Below are 18,513 nucleotides of genomic sequence, written 5' to 3' on the forward strand. Positions count from 1 at the left end.
CAGGAAGGGGGGGGGGGGTTCTAGGAGCTGAATGATGACATCGTAGGATAGGGGAGAGCCCATAAAAGAAGTCCAGCAGAACTTTCCCCAAATTTCCCTTCCCAGAGGCCAGTGAGGGTTGGGATTGGACAGTTGGGAGGAGGAAAGTTGGTGTGGGAAGAGGAAAAGACAAGAAGAGTAATTTCAACATCTGGCCTTGACAAGCTTACGATTTCAGGGCAGATGAAGCTTTGGTTTATCCACGGGTTACTGAAGCCAAAGGGTTGTGACATTTACACGGGAGTCGAGTTACCCAGGGGCAGGAGGCATTGTTTGCGCCCCTCGTGGGTTCCATGTCCCTCAGTGCATTGCCAAGCTGCTGGCCACGAAGTGATTTCTGCACTCGAGTTTAGTGCTCGGGGATGGCAAACTGAAAGCTTGACCATACTACATAAACAAATCACCGTTATGACGACAAATAACAGACACTAACCTTGGCTCCACCTTTTTTTTTTTTTTTCTTCCAACTTTAGATAGATCAAGTTCTAGTAGCCAGAGGCTCCTCTCTAGGTAAAAGGGCCGGTAGATCACCGAGTTCATCACCTGCCGCAGCAGAATACGGCCCCACCGATAGAAGCTTGTCTGCACTTGATGTTAACCCAGACCATTATATTTATGATGCTCCTCTGAACATTTTATGTTTTATCTGTTAAAATCAATAGATGGTTTTTCACAGATTGTGATGGGGTTTCTTTATGCATATCACTCTTCTGGCTGAGTTAAAAATTATAGTCTCTAAAATGATTTCATTTACATTTGATCTTCTGTGGAACTCGGGGGTCACACAGGGCAAGTCAGACGTTTGGAATCTCACTCTCTTCTCAACCTCTCACCCACCACTGGTGATTCTTGCTTTTGTCTTCTCATTGTCTTGCTGAATATGTTGCTGGCTTCCGTTTTATCCTCCTAGCAGGGTCTCTTATGAGCAAGAACCTGGCAGTGCTGCCTTGATTCTTCCAATCAGACCCACGTTCCAGGGGCTTTTTCTTTGTCCTCCGTTTAGTCTCTATCTATGTCTGCTGCAAAGCCACTTATTCAGTGCATGAAAAGGGAGAACGTTCTGTCAATAACAATATTTTATCTAGGGCCCCTGACCAATTAGCGGGAGGGCCATCACTCAAATCCTATTTTCTGTTAGTAAGAGGGTGGACTTTTTAAAGGGCTGAAGCAGGAGGAGAGAATCACCATTCATTTATTGGGACTTAGAATGAGAGAGTGCAGGAAAGCTCAACAGTCTCTCAAGAGGATTCACAATTCACTTTTTTTTTTGAAGAAAAAAAAAAACAACTCTTATTCCACTGGATGAAATGAGATATTCCAAACTGCAGAGGCTCCCTTCGAAGCACAGTATCTTCTAAGATACGTAGAATCATCCAATGCTAGGTCGATGCGGGAACTTCGGGATTTTCTCTTGCCATCTCTCTATTTTAAAGATGGGGGAACTGAGGCCCAAAAGAGTGACATAAATTAAGACAAAGTTGTGTATGCAGGTAAGTGAAGACAAACATTTGTTCATGTTTATGAAGCCATGCTTTCAGAGCTCTGAGGCCGATTCTTTCCCTGTGCGATGATGCAAAAAGTATTTGTAGAACACTTGTGATACAGCTAGCGTTGTGCTTAGTGTCGTAGGGTGAGGATAAAGGGTTACTGCCCTCAAGGAGCTTTATGGTTTTGCTTTTGAAAACAAGGCATATCATGGGGCGCCTGGGTGGCCCAGTCTGTTGAGCATCCAACTTCGGATCAGGTCGTGATCCCGTGAGTTCGAGCCCCACGTCAGGCTCTGGGCTGACAGCTCAGAGCCTGGAGACTGCTTCGGATTCTGTGTCTCCCTCTCTCTCTACTCCTCCCTACCTCATGCTCTTTTTCTCTCTCTCTCTCTCTGTCTCTCTCAAAAATAAATAAACATTAAAATAAAAGTTTTTTTAAAAAAATTTTTTTAAAGGTTTATTTATTTTTGAGACAGAGGGAGAGAGAGCACGAGTGGGGGAGGGGCAGAGAGAGAGGGAGACACAGAATCCGAAACAGGCTGCAGGCTCTGAGCTGTCAGCACAGAGCCCGACGCGGGGCTCGAACCCACGAACCGTGAGATCATGACCCGAGCTGAAGCCGGACGTTTAACCAACTGAGCCACCCAGGCGCCCCTGAAATAAAACAGTTTTAAAAGCAAGACCTATCTAAATGAAGGAATCAGAGAAGGGTGAAGCCGGACGTACAGTCAAGTGCTAGATGGTGCAGTGGGGATGGGGCAACACTCATTATTGCCTTTGCTCATGGTTTATAAAATAGATGGGTCTTCAGATAACTCGCAAAGAACCAGTAGAAGAGAGTTATTCAGAAAGAACAGCGCAGGACAGAGGAGCAAGGTCAGTAGGAGATATATGGAAAAGGAATGGCAGATACTTGACATGCGGGCCACTTGCCCCCTTCTCTGTTCGTGGCAGACATTAGTCATCGATTGCAGAACTTTTTTTTTTTTTCCCAGAACCCAGACATAGCTGAATATTTTTTAAACAATGAAATCCTGGCAGCTATTTTGAAGTAGTTGGACCAGGCAGGGCAGCAAATGATGAAATATGTTTGCTCACCTGCATGTTTGGATGAACAGATATTTCTGGTAGTGCGATGAGTTACTATTTTAATATCGGAAGATAAAAATGTATAAGCTTTTCCATTGATAATCACGAAGAATATTGGCCAGGACGAGCCATCGTTAAGAGACCCGCAATGTTTGCGTATAAACTATTTGAATTTAAGTTATTTTTTGGCATGTCGGCTCTCTCTAGGTCTAGTGCTTTTTGCAGTGCCTGGTACATTTTGGGCGTGCAGTAAATATTTGTTGAATGAATGAAACTCACAGAGAAGTTAATTGTAGCCTTGAAGAGGTGAGAGGCCAGAGTTTTATAAGCTGAATCCATCCAACTCATGCTGGGACCTGAGCCAGGAGCTAGTATATCTGTAATATATCTCAATGCACAAACCACCTTCTTCTGTAAAATTCGTATCAGCAGGGCCCTCTGTTTCCTGCCATGCACATTTGCTCTAAGTCACAACATTAATTAATAGAGAAAAATTTATTGTAAAAAAAAAAAGAGTAGCAACTCAAAATTACTTGTCTTCCTGCATTTGGGTGTCCTACCCAACTACATCCCATGAGAAATAACATGGCAGGTTTTATTTTCAGAGACTCCATTGACACTTGTATTTTAATTTCTGTTGTCAATCAACAAGATTATAAAATTCACAAGAGCAAGAACTTCAGATATTTTTTAAACGGCTTACCCATACGTGAACATTTATTAAGCATCCACTCTTACGTGGCATTTTACTAGAGAAAAGAGGCCACGAAGAAGGGTTGGATTTACAAGACGTGTACCTTACGTGGTAACTACTCCGTAAGTTCTCAGTAAGCAGGTATCACTGTTTTCATTCCTTTTATCCTCCACATGGGGTTAGCAGATACATTTCATCTCTCCTGCCTGTTCTGACTGTTTCATAATGGTTGCTTGGGAGTCCATTGTCAAAAAAGATTCCGAGGTCATGAGCAGATTCTGAAAGGGGTGGCCATCAGTGAGTGATATCAGTCTATGAGCAAAGGAGAGGGAGCCCGGTGGCCTTGGCCCGGAAAAGATACACAGTCTTTGCACTGAGAATGAGGCCCTTGGGAATGTTCCCCAACACCTTCCTCCAGTTCTGATTCAGTAGTTCGTGTTTTTCCTGTTCAGATGTGGCATCCCTAAACATCATGCTTGTTGAATGATGGTGTGAATACAATTAGATCGAAGCATCATTTCCAGGGGGTTAAAGAAACAGTGAAGGAAGACCTTTCAGGAGTTTAATGGAGATGTCTAGATATTTATTTTAAAAATAATGGTGATGATAGCTAACATTTGTATATTACTTCGTAGTTTACAGAGCACTTTCACAAATTGGAAACAACCTAACTGTCTGTGAATGGAGTATTGGCTAAATAAATCAAGGCACTTGCATACAGTGGAATACTAGGCAGCTATTATATGGAATAATGTAGATCTTTATTTGCTGATATCAGATAACACCCATGGTAAGTTGTTTTTTAAAGCAGGTTTCAGAGCAATATATTAAATGTATCTAGCTCTGTTTAAAAATTGTATTTTCACAAACACACATATATCCACGTGTAGATATGGCCTAGAAAGACATCTGGAAGTTTACACAAGAAAAGGCTAATTGTGGTTGGCAGTGTTTACCGGGATATAGGGGATTTTTATATCTCTTTTCCGTCTTTCGGCATTTTCTGAAAAACTTATGATGAACATATGCTACTTGCATGAAAATAAAAAATAAATCATCCACTAAGAAACATTAGCACATTAGCATATGTTAAGACCACTTAATCCTTATGGCTACACCAAAGGTAGTTGTAAGCCTTGTTTACAACACAAGTTCAAATTAACTGCCACTACTTAGTTTTACTCTGTGCCAGGCTATGTTCTGATTGATTTACACATATAAACTCATTGAATTCTCACAGTAATCCCTTAAGGTAAGTTCTATCATTGTCTACATCTTGCAGATGAGGAAACTGTAGGCCCAGAGAGGTTAAGTAAGTTGTCAAAGGTCACACAGCTTATGAGCATGTAGAGCCAGGATTTAAAACCAGGTTGGCTGGCTCCGGGATCTGTGTGCTTCACAGTTATGCCATGCCACTTGGTAGGAGGCACAGGGTGGGAGGACGTGGCCTTGTTAGCCGAATTTAGCTCTTCTGGTTTCAAATTTTGTTCCCTTGTCACTGCACGTTTGCATGTGCCTTTTATTTAATGCTCATTATGGATTGTTAGGCCATTATCTCCCCACCCCAACATAGCCTTATAGCCTGGTGTAATTTTGTTTAGGGCTCTTCCTGGTAAATGTCTACTGGAATTCGGTATTGAAAATAAAATCATTCTTGATTGCATTTATATGGCTCAGAAAACAGACACCTAACCTTTTCTGGAAGGGATCCGTTCATTCATTCATGCATTCATTTCTCCAGTGAATCTTTATTAAGGTGAGCTCTGTGGCAAGCCCAGATGAAATAGTGAACAAAAAAATGAGGAATCCTTTCCTCGTGAGCCTTACATGTTTTTTTTGTTTTCTCTTGCCTTTTTATTTAGTTGAAGTGTAGTTGATGCACAATGTCACATTAGTTTCAGGGGTACAACATAATCATTTGACACCTCTAGACATTGTGCTATGCTTGCCACAAGGGTGGCTGTCTACTGTCACCATACAGCACTGTGACAATACCATGGACTGTATTCCCTGTGTTGTGCTTTTTATTCCCATGACCTTCGTTCCATGACCAGAAGCCTGGATCTTCCACTCCCCTTCTCCCATTGTGCCCATCCCCCACCTCCTCCCCTCTGAAAGCCACTAGTTTGTTCTCTGTATTTATAGGGCTGCTTATGAGCCTTACATTCCAGTGGAAGGGGACAGAAAATAAGCAAAAGATACAGAATTTAGAAAATTGACACATACTATGGAGAAAAATACAGGCAGAATACGGATACTGATGGATGGGCCCCGGGAATAGAGGTGGGGTTACAGTGGGACTAGAGAGGTCAGGGAAGTCCTGTTTCCTTTTGTTAACTAATGAATATTTATTTAACCCAACACATTTTGAGTTTTGTCAAAACAGCCAGGAAACTCAGAGCTAAATTCAGAACTCAGTTACAAAAAAAGTAAGGCATTCCAACTATATATGAGCATTTGCTTCCTTGCTCTTTTTAACCTGATTTGATCTGGTTTTCATTCTTATTGTCTTGTTTTAATGTGTCTAACTTTGTATGGAATCCAGAATCTCATTTTTGGAAATAGATAAGGTACACATTTTAAACATCAAAAAAAAAAGAAGAAGAAGAATGGATTCAGTGAGGAGTACAAAAGAGAGTAAACAGCCCATTTTCCTTTAACCCAAAGGAGTATCTCCTTGTTTTTACCCATATTGACTGTTGGATAATCTCATCTTTGATTTGATTGGAAACTGCTTCCTTTCCTTTATTGGTTTCTCCCCCATGTGCATTGCATGCACACACACGTACACATTCTCCCCCTCTCTCTTTCTCTCTCTCTATCTCTCTCTCTCTCTCTCGCCTAATTTTTACTTTCAAGAAAGTCCAGATTTGTGATTCCTGGATAGAATTGGCTTTTTTTTTTCTTTTTTCTAAGGTGCAGAAATCTTTACTCTTTCATTGCTGTAAACATTTTCAGTGACTGTAGAACTTCTAGGACCATGGTGGTCCTCAGCACGAGCCGTGAATGTTGATGGATGTTGTAGTTTTCTCAAGTAATTAAAACTACAGTTATTTATAAGGTTCCACTTAGAATCGTTGCAACCTATAGTTGCTGTTAATTGATGACAAATTCATGCTATTTATCAATAATGCATGATATTTATATCAGCATCTTCTGTTGCCGTGCTCACAGTTTCAAGCATTGAGGTCTTGAGGACAATGCATTGTGCTAGTGGTAGTGCCTGCGAAGTAATAGAAAACACTCGCGTTGGCTGATAACCTAGGTATCTGTGCGAGCCACGCACAGGCCATGCTGACCTGCAGTCATCTATTCCTTGGTCACACGCACACAGAAAGAGCTTAGTTCTCAAGTATAATTTGGAAGCTCTATCTTGCATGTTAACAGTATTTCCTTTTGGTTATTTTCCTTGTAAGAGTACGGGAGACTCTCAACACATTTCTATTGGTTATGTTGAAAATCACATTTTCAAGTTTTCGGGAAGTTTTGGAGATGGCAGGCCTATGCTATGACAGGGCGTGGGCGAGGCTGTGGGAGTCATACGGTCTGAAATTGTGGTTGTTAGTATGTCTGTCTCTTTCAGTAAATTTAAGGGCAGAGGTAACGTGTTGTTCGAATTTGTGCCCAACAGTGTGCCTTTTAGATGGCGGGTGATCAGTCATTCTTTGAGGAGTAAATATGAGAATTTGTGCCTGTGTGATTGTCTTATAGAAGAGGATATGGAAAATGCATACCCTTTTCTCCAGCGGTACAAAGAGAAGCAGTAAACAAATGCAAAGGGTTTAGACCAATGCCTGAAACAGAGTAAGCACTCAATAAAATCTGGCCATTATTGGGGCTCCCGGGTGGCTCAGTTGTTTGAGCATCTGACTTTTGGTTTCGGCTCAGGTCACGATCTCACGGCTTCGTGGGTCCGAGCCCTGCGTTGAGCTTTGCGCTGTCAGCGCACAAAGCCTGCTTGGGATTCTCTCTCTCTCCCTCTCTGTGCTCCTCCCCGACGCGTGCTGTCTCTGTCTCTCTCAAAATAAATAAATAAACTTAAAAAAAATCCAAGATTTATTAATATTATTTATTACGCTATCTGATTATGGCCAGGGTAAATAAAGCACCTCACTGTCACAGAGTTCGCCTCCGTAAAGATTCATTTTGGAAATGAATGCCTGCATGGGTGAATGAATGAATCCCTTCCAGAAGAAGTTAGGTGTCCATTCTCCGAGGTCCCTTAACACCTCCTGCATTATTACTCCAGTATATTCTACTAATATAATTGTGCTTGTTTATTCATCTGCTCACTTACTAGGCTGCGGTTCTCCAAAGACAAGACTTCTGTTTTCTTTGTCTTCACAGTCCAAAGCCTGGCACAGCTTGTAGAAAGCAGTAGTGCGTGTGTTGTGGACGGGTGGGTGGAGAGATGGATGGAAATACTTGCCTTCTACATGATGCTTTATTAGCTCTGAGGAAAAATCATTTGGTTGATACTAAGTAACAGGAAAGACTTTGCTGCCTTTCTCTACACAGCTATAGAATTCTAGCATTCGCTCACTGTTAGCACATCTTCAGTGGTCCAGTCACCATTTTAGACCAATGAACAGAATTGTGAACAAATCAATTTCCCTGTCTTCGTGGAGATTATGTTCTAAAACATCTTGAAGCCTCATTTTATTTGCATTTCCTCTCTTTGAAGAGTCCTAAATATATTTTTAAATAAAGTCCTGGGGTTACAACTACTAAAATGAAGGGCTACATTTTATATGTTTATTTATTACATGGGAATGTGGGGGAGAGAGAGAGAGACAGACAGACAGAGAGAGAGAGAGAGACAGAGAGAGAGAGAGAGAAACTGAGAAATTGGCTCATTCAATTTTGAGGGCTGGCAAGACTGAAATCTATATATCTATAGGGCAGGCTAGCTGGCCGGAAACTCAGGCAAGATTTCTAGTTACAGTCTTGAGGCAGAATCTCTTCTTAGGGCATCCTCTGTTTTTAGTTGTATGATCTTCAACTGATTGGATGAGGCCCACCCACATTATGGAGGATCATCTGCTTTACTTAAAGTCAACGGATTGTATGTATTAATTACATTTACAAAAAAGACCTTTACAACAACTGTAAATTAGTGTTTGAACAAACAATAGGCACCATAGCCCAGCCAAGTTGACACATAAACAATCATGTGTATTATCTTTTATTATGCTTATAGAATCCTAATAGGATCTAAGAAACGGGCACAGTGAGCCCTATTTTACAGTTAAGGAAACTAAGGCACAGAGAGCCTCTATACCTTTCTTTGGGCCATGTGGCTATGAGCCAACGTCATCGTCAGAGTAGAGGGTGTAAGGCTCTGCCCTGTACCTTGCGGCCTTTCCACCTGGCCTAGTAAACCAAGAATACACTTCTGAAAATGCCATCTCTTCACCTGGAATTCTCTCTCTCTCTCTCTCTCTCTCTCTCTCTCTGTAAATATCTTTTCTTAGACATTTTCCTACTTAAAAAAAAACTAGTTTCTCCAACTGGGTATCTTTTCAATCTAATCCTAATGACCTCCATATGGTTTAATCTTCCATTTTGTGATTTGTCAGTTTGTAATTGGTTATATTTGGGACCATGAAGTTCCTGAACAGCCTGTAGGATTCCATTTCTTTAAAAATAGGTGCTTTTTAGAAACTATCAAAATACATTTTAGTATATATTTCTTGACGAAATAATTGCTCTTCATGTATCTATCATAATTTCTCCAATCCGTGGTAAGCACTGTCAATTTTTTGTCCAGCTGGAAAGTTATTAACTAATTACAATTTAAGATGTGTTTCTGGTTAAGTTCATGGTCATTGATCTCAGTTTATCTGCAGTGAATAGCAGATACTGTCAGACCAGTAGTCCACTAGGAAGATCATCAGGTAACTCTCAGAATTTGGTTTGATTACATCAGGATTCTTTTGATTGATTGATTGGTTGATTGATTTATTGAGAGTGAGGGAGAGAGAGAGAAAGCAGAGGAAGAGCAGAGAGAGAGGTGAGAGAGAATCCCAATAGACATAGGGCTCAATCCCATGAATGTGAGATCATGACCTGAGCCAAAATCAAGAGTCTGATGCTTAACTGACTGAGCCACCCAGGCGCCCCTACATCAGGATTCTTCTTGTTTACCATGGCTCCCATCTGGAGATTTCAGGTCATCACTGTGGACCATGTGAACTCGTACCAGAATCTTTTGAATCCATCCATGTCTCTGTGCCCACAAGATCGTAAAGTCCTTGGGAGGATATATTGTATTTTATTAATATCCCTGAGTAAGATCAGTAGAAAACATCATTATCTCAAGAATCCAAAGATGACAAAGGCAATTATTTCCACTGAGTGGTTCCCTACGCCCTGCTGGGCACACACAGAATGATTTCAAAGAATGGAAGAAAGGAGAAGGGCTCTGTTCTCATAACGCCTCCTTCTCCTCTCCCATGCTCTTCCAGGCAGCCTGGGGTTCTCTGTTTGTGTTTTACTCACTGGGTCCTACAGTTGGTTCTGTTGCTTCAGACACATAAGTTGCAGAATCGCTATTAAACTGTGGGCTCTGTGAGAGACCAGGAGCCAAATCTAATTGAACTATGTTGTTGTAATGTTTCACTCGACTTTAGTTAGTAAAGATTCAGAACTGCATGAGACGGCGGTGGGAAGCAGCTTAGTGGAGGGGTTAAGGGCATGTACTCCAAAACCAGGCACCCTGGGTTCAAGTCCACACCTTACCCCTTATTATATGTGTAGCCTTGGGTATGTTACTTAACTCTCCGTGCCTGTTTCTGCATCTGAAAACAAGAAAGCAGAAGACAACAATAGATCCCATCTCATGAGACACTTGGAATAGTGGTGGATACATGGTGGGCCACATACATTGGACTGTACTTTAAAAAAAAAAATCACCTTCTGCCATTTTAAACTACCTTTGATTTTGTATCTCTGGTCTTGTGATGACCTCCTGGAATCTGCTGAGTTTAAGACCGATCTTCAATAATACCACACAAGCGGCGGCATCCCACCACCTAGTTGAGAGCCAAATCTCGGCTCTCGCTACCGTTCATATTTCTTTGTATTTCCCTCAGCAGCTAACACTGGACCTCGTATGATTCATCATTTTGCACCAGGGCTTTTTATTTTCTAGTCCCCTTAGTATTGAGGAAAACCAGCATCTACCGGGTGCCAAGCTAAGTATCAGATCCTTACATTCTCCGTGAGGATGGCTGTGTCATCTCCATTTGCTAGAGGTCCATGTTGACCCATTTCAACAAGTCAGGAAGTCTCAAGACCTGGTTCTACCCCCAAGTAGGTCTTAAAGACAGTACTGTCTTTCCTTCATTACCCTTCCTCCTTCTGCCTCTTCTCCTTTTAGGGGCCTAGCAGTCACGCCCAAAAGCTAGAAAAACCCACATGGTCTTTTCCAGTCAAGTATGTTTCTTGCAATCCTTTGGACCCCAGAATTTTTATCGGAAGGTCCAAGAATGGATGGGCAAGGTCCCGGCAAACCACATCTTTGGTTTTCTTTCTTGGTATGTTGGTACCTACAGAGGACTGCCCAATATTACACTAAACTAGCGAGTAGAGCCTCCAGCAAAGCAGGGCACCCATCAGGGGCACCACAATTTTTCCTTTGAAAGACTATTATATTTGGTCATTTAATGTAATTATTGAAGCAGCTATTAGGACAAAGATTAGAACTCTTCTGGGCTTCCCTATCTGTACATAATTGGGTAATGAGTCTAGTTTTCACACTGGACTACGTATGGGGCGGGGGCCTTTCAAAGCCTTCATAGGGCGTGACTAGCTCATTCTAGGCTGTTTATAAGGTTCATGAGATCTGTTTCAAACCTCAAACAATTCCCATCTTTTCTCCCTCAACACACGTGCTATTGTTCTGTTCACATGTGGGCAGGTTGGTTGTGAATCTGGCCTCCACTTACTCTTAGAATGCAAGCATTTTCAGGGCAGGAAGATATAAAATCTTACAGAGGTTCAGCAACTGGCATCCTGCTGGACCATCTTTTGGAGCGTAATAGATTCTTCTTGATTTACAGACTAGTAGCAGCTGGCTGCGTGTCCTCTTATGTGTTCTGCACATTCACAGGTGGGTGTTTTCCCATACCCATGGAGAGGGGTAGAGAGAGGTGTGAGGCATGTCTTTCTCTTTGCCATGGCCTCGTGGAGCTAAAGTAGTTCTTTGACCCCAATGGAGACTTTTCGCCAAGATTTTTAATTTTAATTTTTAGGGCCAACTTTATTTACCTTTACAAGTTAGGAAGACGGTGAACGGTTAGTATGAGCTAAGCAGAATCCATGCAGACAAGAAGGAAGTACATTCCACACCTTTGGACAAGTCTAAGGTTACTGTCTGAGACTATAAATAACAACAGTAGACATGAATTAGAGAGATAGATTCTTTGTGGATAATTGCCCAAGCAGTATGGTATTTTCTTTCGAGTGGTGTTGGTTTCAGACAGTAGTTAGAAAAACAATATATAGATTTTGAGAATACATTTTTTTTCTCCTGTGTCACCAGTTGAATTTATATTAGTTTTTTAAAATAGTAGGCATTTCTAGAGTATTTTATGAGGCGGATATTCAAAGAAAGCTTCGGTCCTATGAATAGGCTAATTTTAAGGTTTTCCTTGTTTTTGTTTTGTATTGTTTTGTTTTTCCTAAGTAGGAAATTACTGTATTTCAGGTATTTTTGAGTTTTCCAAATTTGGATTTTTCATATTTAGTCCTTGATAGTTTTGTCTTTAAATACCGAAAGAGACGCTTGAGTTGGAAAGTGCAGACATTGTCTGTCACTGGTTCTTTTAAAGAAAGTTCCATGGGGACACCTGGGTGGTTCAGTCAGTTAAGCATCAGACTTCTGCTCAGGTCATGATCTCACAGCTCCCCCATTGGGTTCTGTGTTGACAGCTCAGAGCCTGGAGCCTGCTTCAGATTCTGTGTCTCCCTCTCTCTCTGCCCCTACCCCACTCGTGCTCTGTCTCTGTCTCTGTCTCTCTTTCTCTCAAAAATAAACATTAAAAAAAATTAAAATGAAAATCCATGTAGTGGCAATTTGCACTGTATCTTTACTCATATATTTCCCCAAACTTGCAGTAACTAACCATTGGCAGTAAGTCCAAATGTCAACGTTTCTCCCATCGCAAAGTTTTTCAAGATTTTTCTTTCACATGAATCTTTGATCTTTAAAAATGCCTTGTTACAGGCGTCTGGGTGGCTCAGTCGGTTGAGCGTCTGACTTCGGCTCAGGTCATGATCTCACAGTCCGTGAGTTCCAGCCCTGTGTCGGGCTCTGTGCTGACAGCTTGGAGCCTGGATCCTGTTTCAGATTCTGTGTCTCCCTCTCTCTGACCCTCCCCCGTTCATGCTGTGTCTCTCTCTGTCTCAAAAATAGATAAACATTAAAAAATTAAAAAAAAAATAAAAAATAAAAATGCCTCGTTAAATATTTCATTGAGGCTGACTTTATGCTCCAAGCAGAGCTGGTGTTTCTTCTCCCCTCTATACGTGGGCAAGGCACCAGCAGAAGGGGAGGGATGGGCCCTGTTTCCCACACAGGTTTGTGTATTCGTAAGTCACAATGTCCACTCCATGGAATGAAAGGTTCAGAAGTCTTTTTTTTTTTTTTGTAATGTGTATTTATTTTTGAGAGAGAGAGAGAGAGAGACGGAGACAGAGAGAGAGTGTGAGTGGGGGAAGGGCAGAGAGAGAGGGAAACACAGAATTCGAAGCAGGCTCCAAGCTCTGAGCTGTCAGCACAGAGCCGGATGGAGAGCTTGAACCCATGAACTGTGAGATTGTGACCTGAGCCGAAGTCGGCACTTAACCGACTGAGTCAAAGGTGCAGAAGTCTTATTGTATATATTTTATTAAAACAAACAAACAAACAAACAAACTCTTGGAAGAGAAGGAGAGTCTGGGAGGGCAGATAAATAGTTGGAGCTGAGCACCGTGAACAACGCAGGAAAGGGACATTTGTGTAGCACCCCTGCAGATAAGGCATTCTCGGCAAGGCCCTCCCTCGTATCCCTTCAGCTCTTCCTGTTGAGTCCGCATGATAAGCCAGTGAGGGGGGTGTTCTCCCCATTTTCTAAGTGGGAAAACAGACTCACGGACATTAAGTGGCTCAACTGGTGATATTGACGTGGTGGATGTTCGTTGAGGTAGAGTGTATTCAGAGTTATGTTCATGTTCCTCGTTCGTGTTCACCACGTGCGTAGCCTCCACAGCCAGTGTATTTATTCCGTGTCCATCAGAGTTCTGATTCTGCTTCGAAGGTTTGTTCTTAGCAGCATAATTTGCATACCTAGAAAAGGATCATGAATGTGGACTTGGCTTAATGCTCTTTTGGAAAGTGAGTTTCTTCTTTTCATGTTATAACCTCTGGACCAGACCTCAGAATTCACATCCTCAAAGGCATGTAACTTCCATCCCTACTCAATAATCATCAGTGTGGTTTTGATCCTTTTAGGTGTGGTGATGTCGGTCACAATGGGGATGTCAGAATTAATAATGGCATGCCTACCCCGCCAGATGGCCATAGGCCATTCCTGTTTGCCTTTGTTCTTCTAGGTTCCAAAAGGTGGGAGGGTATCAGAGAAGGCAGCTGATTCTGGCTTTGTATTCTGGGCCCTTCACTTTGGAACCTGCCCTATTGAATGATGGCCCTTTAGCCTCCCAGAGGACCCGGGTACTTTGGACCTTAGTTATAACTGTTTCAAGACCACAGCCACGAGGTTCTCAAAGCCTATGTTTTTTTTTTTTTTTTGAAACATGTTCATTGGAGTTTATTTCTATTCCCGAAATCAGAGGAGTTTAGAAAACCACATATTTCAGCCCCGCTTTCCAAAAACTTGTACCATGGTGAGTTTTGAATGGCTCTAACTCACGTGACCTTTCATATTTGACCATACTTCCAACCAAAAGCTATAAAATATATATTAGGAGTTGATTCAGTTATTAATACTAAGAGTCAAGGTTAAAGTCTGTTTGTTGAGTTCTCGTCTAGAGTCAGATAAACCTAATATATGTACTCCATGGGATAGACTTGCATGGAAATACATTTGTAGCATGGGAAACATTTTTGTGATATGTTTTGCCATGTGGTCTTCAGATATGTTTTAATCTGGCCTTTGTTTGCAATTGCCATCTTCAAAAGGAATCTCAATTTCATTTAGGGGGAGGTGTGGCATTATGTAAAGGCTTCTTTTCCTCTGAGAGTGCTCTTAGGTGATCTGAATCAGACACCCCAATTTTAACTTTTTTTACCTTTAGAGATTGGTCTACAAAGAAAGGTGGATTCTTTTATTTTAAAAAATTACTAATGTTTGTTCATCTTTTGAGAGAGAGAAAGAGCCAGAGCATGAGCGGGAGAGGGGCAGAGAGAGGGAGACACAGAATCTGAAGCAGGCTCCAGGCTCCTAGCTGTCAGCACAGAACCCGATACGGGGCTCCAACCCACCAACTGAGCATTGGTGACCTGAGCTGAAGTCAGATGCTTAACCAACTGTGCCACCCAGGCGCCCCTAAAGAAAGGTGCATTCTCTTAAATGATATGACAGGTCACATTCAAAGACCCCTGTAGTACAGCCTCTTTTGACCAGAGCAGCCATGTATTGGCCGTTCCTGTTTGAGTCATGATTTCCTTAGTTTCCCTGGTTGTTTTGGCTACATGCGTGTGGTGTTTTTACTTTCCATTGGAATCGGAGGCTGTGGTTCCCCTTCTGATTTGTAGGGAGACTCCTAGATGTTGAAGTCATGTGATTATTGGGCACAAACAAAAACTTTGGAAATCAGACGAGACTAACTTCAGCTCCCATGTCGCCCACAAACCAGCTTTTTGTCTTGGGAAAAGTCACCTAATCTCTCTAGGCTTCCGCAGACTTACCCTGGAGTCGGCGTAATAGGAGTACTTGCTCCTACTGGTGGTGTAAGAAGTCAAGGAGATATTCTACCTAACTACTCGGCACAGTGGCTGGCACATATTCACCGAATGTTGGATATCATTGCTTTATTGCTATTATTTTTACTCCGGCTCAAGTAGCTATGACCCATGATGCTTAGAGCATTAGAGAAGACCCTATTCTTTAAAGTTGAAGGAGGACGGGGGAACCAGGAGTACCTTGCTTGGTTTCTCATTCTTCAGACTTGTTTATTACAGTGGTAGGTTACCATGGAAACTTTAGGGATTAAGATGGCATTATTGAGTTAAGCATGCAATGAACACCTCGGGAAAAGAAAGCTATAACATGTATGTGTGCCGCTGAGCAGTTTCCAGGCAAAAGGGTTATTTGGGGGTAAGGAGGGGATGGCAGTTGCCGACTTGCTGTCTCACAGTTTCCTGAATTCTCTAAGAGAATTGTGATCAAGGGTCGAAACTGTGACCATCGGCCTGTGTTTGCCCCTTTGCAGACCATTCCATAAGTCGACAGCAGTTATAGCCAGAATTTCAAAATGGGAAGCCGCTCTTTACGTAGCAGGGAGTGTGGCTTTTTCAAAATAGATTCTGAAGTCGAAAAGAACTCCGAGTGTTTTTTGAGAAGGGTTGACCTCCTTTCATGCCACTTACTGTGAATTAAAGCTGTGAGGGAGAACGAGTTTGGGCATGTGGTACAGCACTGAGGGCTGCTGCTGCCAGGGAACAAGATTTGTGTTTCTAAGGAGATACAACAAAAAGGAGAATGCTTTAAGAGCCAGCGGCTGTCAGAGTGTAAAAGTATCTACGTTCAGAAAGGGAAATAGAAGTTGAATTAAGTAATTTTACACACACGTTACAGGGTGCCCTTCTGCTAGTAATTCCTAAATGCAAAAGCAAATAGTTGTGGCCACAGAGGGCTTAGTACATCTCAGCTGATTTTAGTTCTCAGACCCAAACTGGATACGGTTGGTATTGACCTGCTCTCTGCATGTGATTTTAAGACGATCTGACTTTTGTCTGTCATTCTGTTGGGTCGTATTAGTACCAGGGGACAAAGGGTGACATATCCCCGCAGAGGGGTTGGGCAGCCACTTGGCAATCTATTTTGAATACATGAGAGGAGGAAAACCTTCGTCGGACCAACGGGGGCAGCGAACAGAATCCTCGCTCAGTAGCTTCAATGCCAGCTTCAGCTAGTTTGCAAATGTGCGGTCCGTTATTAGTATCGAAGAATGTCCTGGATGGGTTCGTTGGATAAAGTATCATCACAGGACAGAAATCACAGGGAGAGCGCCCCGAGGAAAGATTACAGTACAGCTATATTTACTTAGTGCCTCTGCACTAGGGTTTTATTTTCCACAGTTGGAAAGGGAACCACCTGTCTCAACTGCTGATGTCAGAGAGCTCCCTCGAGACACAGGGCTGTTGGAAAGCACATGATACTGTATATGTTTGCTCTTACGTCCATATCTGCCTAAGATTGGGTTTCAGATTTGTGCCCTATTGTGGAGTTCATTGAACAGTGACTCTGAGGTGCCCTCCCACGTCACCATGCCCTTGTGAATTAAAAGTAGCCTGCGGAGGCCCCTGTCGCGAGTGTTCCCTCAGCTTGCAATACAAGTATTTGCACTGCAGTAAAATGAATGACATACGTCTTGGGGTTATCATCTATGGATTCAGTTTTGACAGTGAGTATCCAGAGGTATTATCTCTGCACCAGAAGCCAGTATGCTGCCGGTGTTTGGGCTTTTGTTTTATTTCTAATGATCAGGATTTTAAAAATTATATGGGGATCAGATTTGGAGGTTTTATGTGTAGATTTCTAAAGAGGCAAAAGAGAGAGAGAGAGAGAGAGAGAGAGAGAGAGAGAGAGAGAGAGAGAGAAAACAGAATAGTATGTGCTTTTTTTTCCCCCTTGATGGTAGAATGTCAATATGGAGAAATTGTTGAATGAATGAAATGCTTACTGCCTAATTTGGGAGGACTAAATATTATGACCATGCATTTCAAGGGACCTATTGCATTATTATTATTTAATTTTTTTTTTTTTTCAAAAAGTTGGATAGCCACCGTTCCAGCTTTTTGTGCCTGGCGTGGGGCGGGGGGAGGAATTAGGCCTTTTAAATGTTCTCTAAGGAAATGTGAGGGCCACTGCACTGCACAACTCCAGGGGGCCCCGTTTATGTCACAGTGAGGACTCACACTTGCACTATCCCGCTGACTATATGTCCAATCCCAGAAAATATGATGCTATCAACATTACTCAAACATTACATAAAAATAGAATTGTTAACAACAATTGCAGAAGGCTCTCTATTAGTGAAGTTGTTCATTATTTTAATAGTGCCATGCATCTCAATTTGAATATCTTTACCAACTTGCAAATTATATGGCTATTACACAAAATAGGTGGAAAACGGAGTCTCTGAGAGTGTGAATTACATTCTTGGGCCACATCAAATCAATGTCCTATTAGGGATCAGAACCCGGGTTCTTAATTCCCGGCTTTCCCATGATGCACACCTTCACTTAAATTAATATTTGAAATGATGCTCGGTATCTTTTTCTCAAATCCTAAAAATAGAGTAAATAGGATGGGCTCAGACCCCTCGGTTCATCTAATCTTTCCCCCAGTGTAGGGTTTTGCTCTGAACCATTAAAAGTGTTATAATATATGATTGATATTAATTAGTTTTCTGTAAAGCACTGCACTCCTTAACATGAACTGAACTAGAAATAAATATATTACCATGAATTAAGATTTTATTAGTTGCGAAGAAGAATTGGATGAAGGCACCTATGTGAAATCCTAAGTACAGGCGTCAAATTGAATTAATGCCAGCACTGCCTTGAGATTAATTTGAGTGCTGAATAAGAAATAGTATACCATAACATAACTGTGTTTACTGAATCATTTTTGGCATCAGAAACTAAAGCTACATTACAGATGCAACAACAGGCTTTTCTCCCTTGGAAGAGAGAGGCGGGTGCATTTTGTAATTAACGTGGATGCTACCCTCTGAAAAATGCCTCTAGTCTCCAGGAAGAAAACCGTCTTCTTGAGAACGCCGCATCCCGGTGTATATCGGGGACTGCATACTTTGAATTGCTCTGGCTATCTTCTGTATCCTATTAGAATTGTATAATATGATCAGCTCTATTTTCCATCCTCCCAGTCTGGAGTACTGGGGTAGACCTCACTTTATACATTTGCATCTCATTATTTTGTATATGTTTTGGCAAAGTGTGTAAAGTGTTGAAGA

General features: G+C 41.9%; 1 protein-coding gene across 3 annotated transcripts in view; it reads left to right on the forward strand.

The window, feature by feature from the left end:
• PPARGC1A (PPARG coactivator 1 alpha) overlaps positions 1-18,513 on the forward strand; it is a 657,911-nt gene that overhangs the window by 526,884 nt on the left and 112,514 nt on the right. The window contains exon 1 of one of the 3 annotated variants that reach the window (XM_045056536.1): positions 16,809-16,938. The exons of the other annotated variants lie outside the window; for them this stretch is intronic. Coding sequence (XP_044912471.1) covers positions 16,894-16,938 — 45 coding nt within the window. The 5' untranslated portion in view covers positions 16,809-16,893. Of the gene's footprint in view, positions 1-16,808; positions 16,939-18,513 lie in introns of those variants that run through there. 3 annotated transcript variants of the gene reach the window in all.

This window comes from Felis catus, chromosome B1 (genome assembly GCF_018350175.1).
Source record: "Felis catus isolate Fca126 chromosome B1, F.catus_Fca126_mat1.0, whole genome shotgun sequence".
NCBI lineage: Eukaryota > Metazoa > Chordata > Mammalia > Carnivora > Felidae > Felis > Felis catus.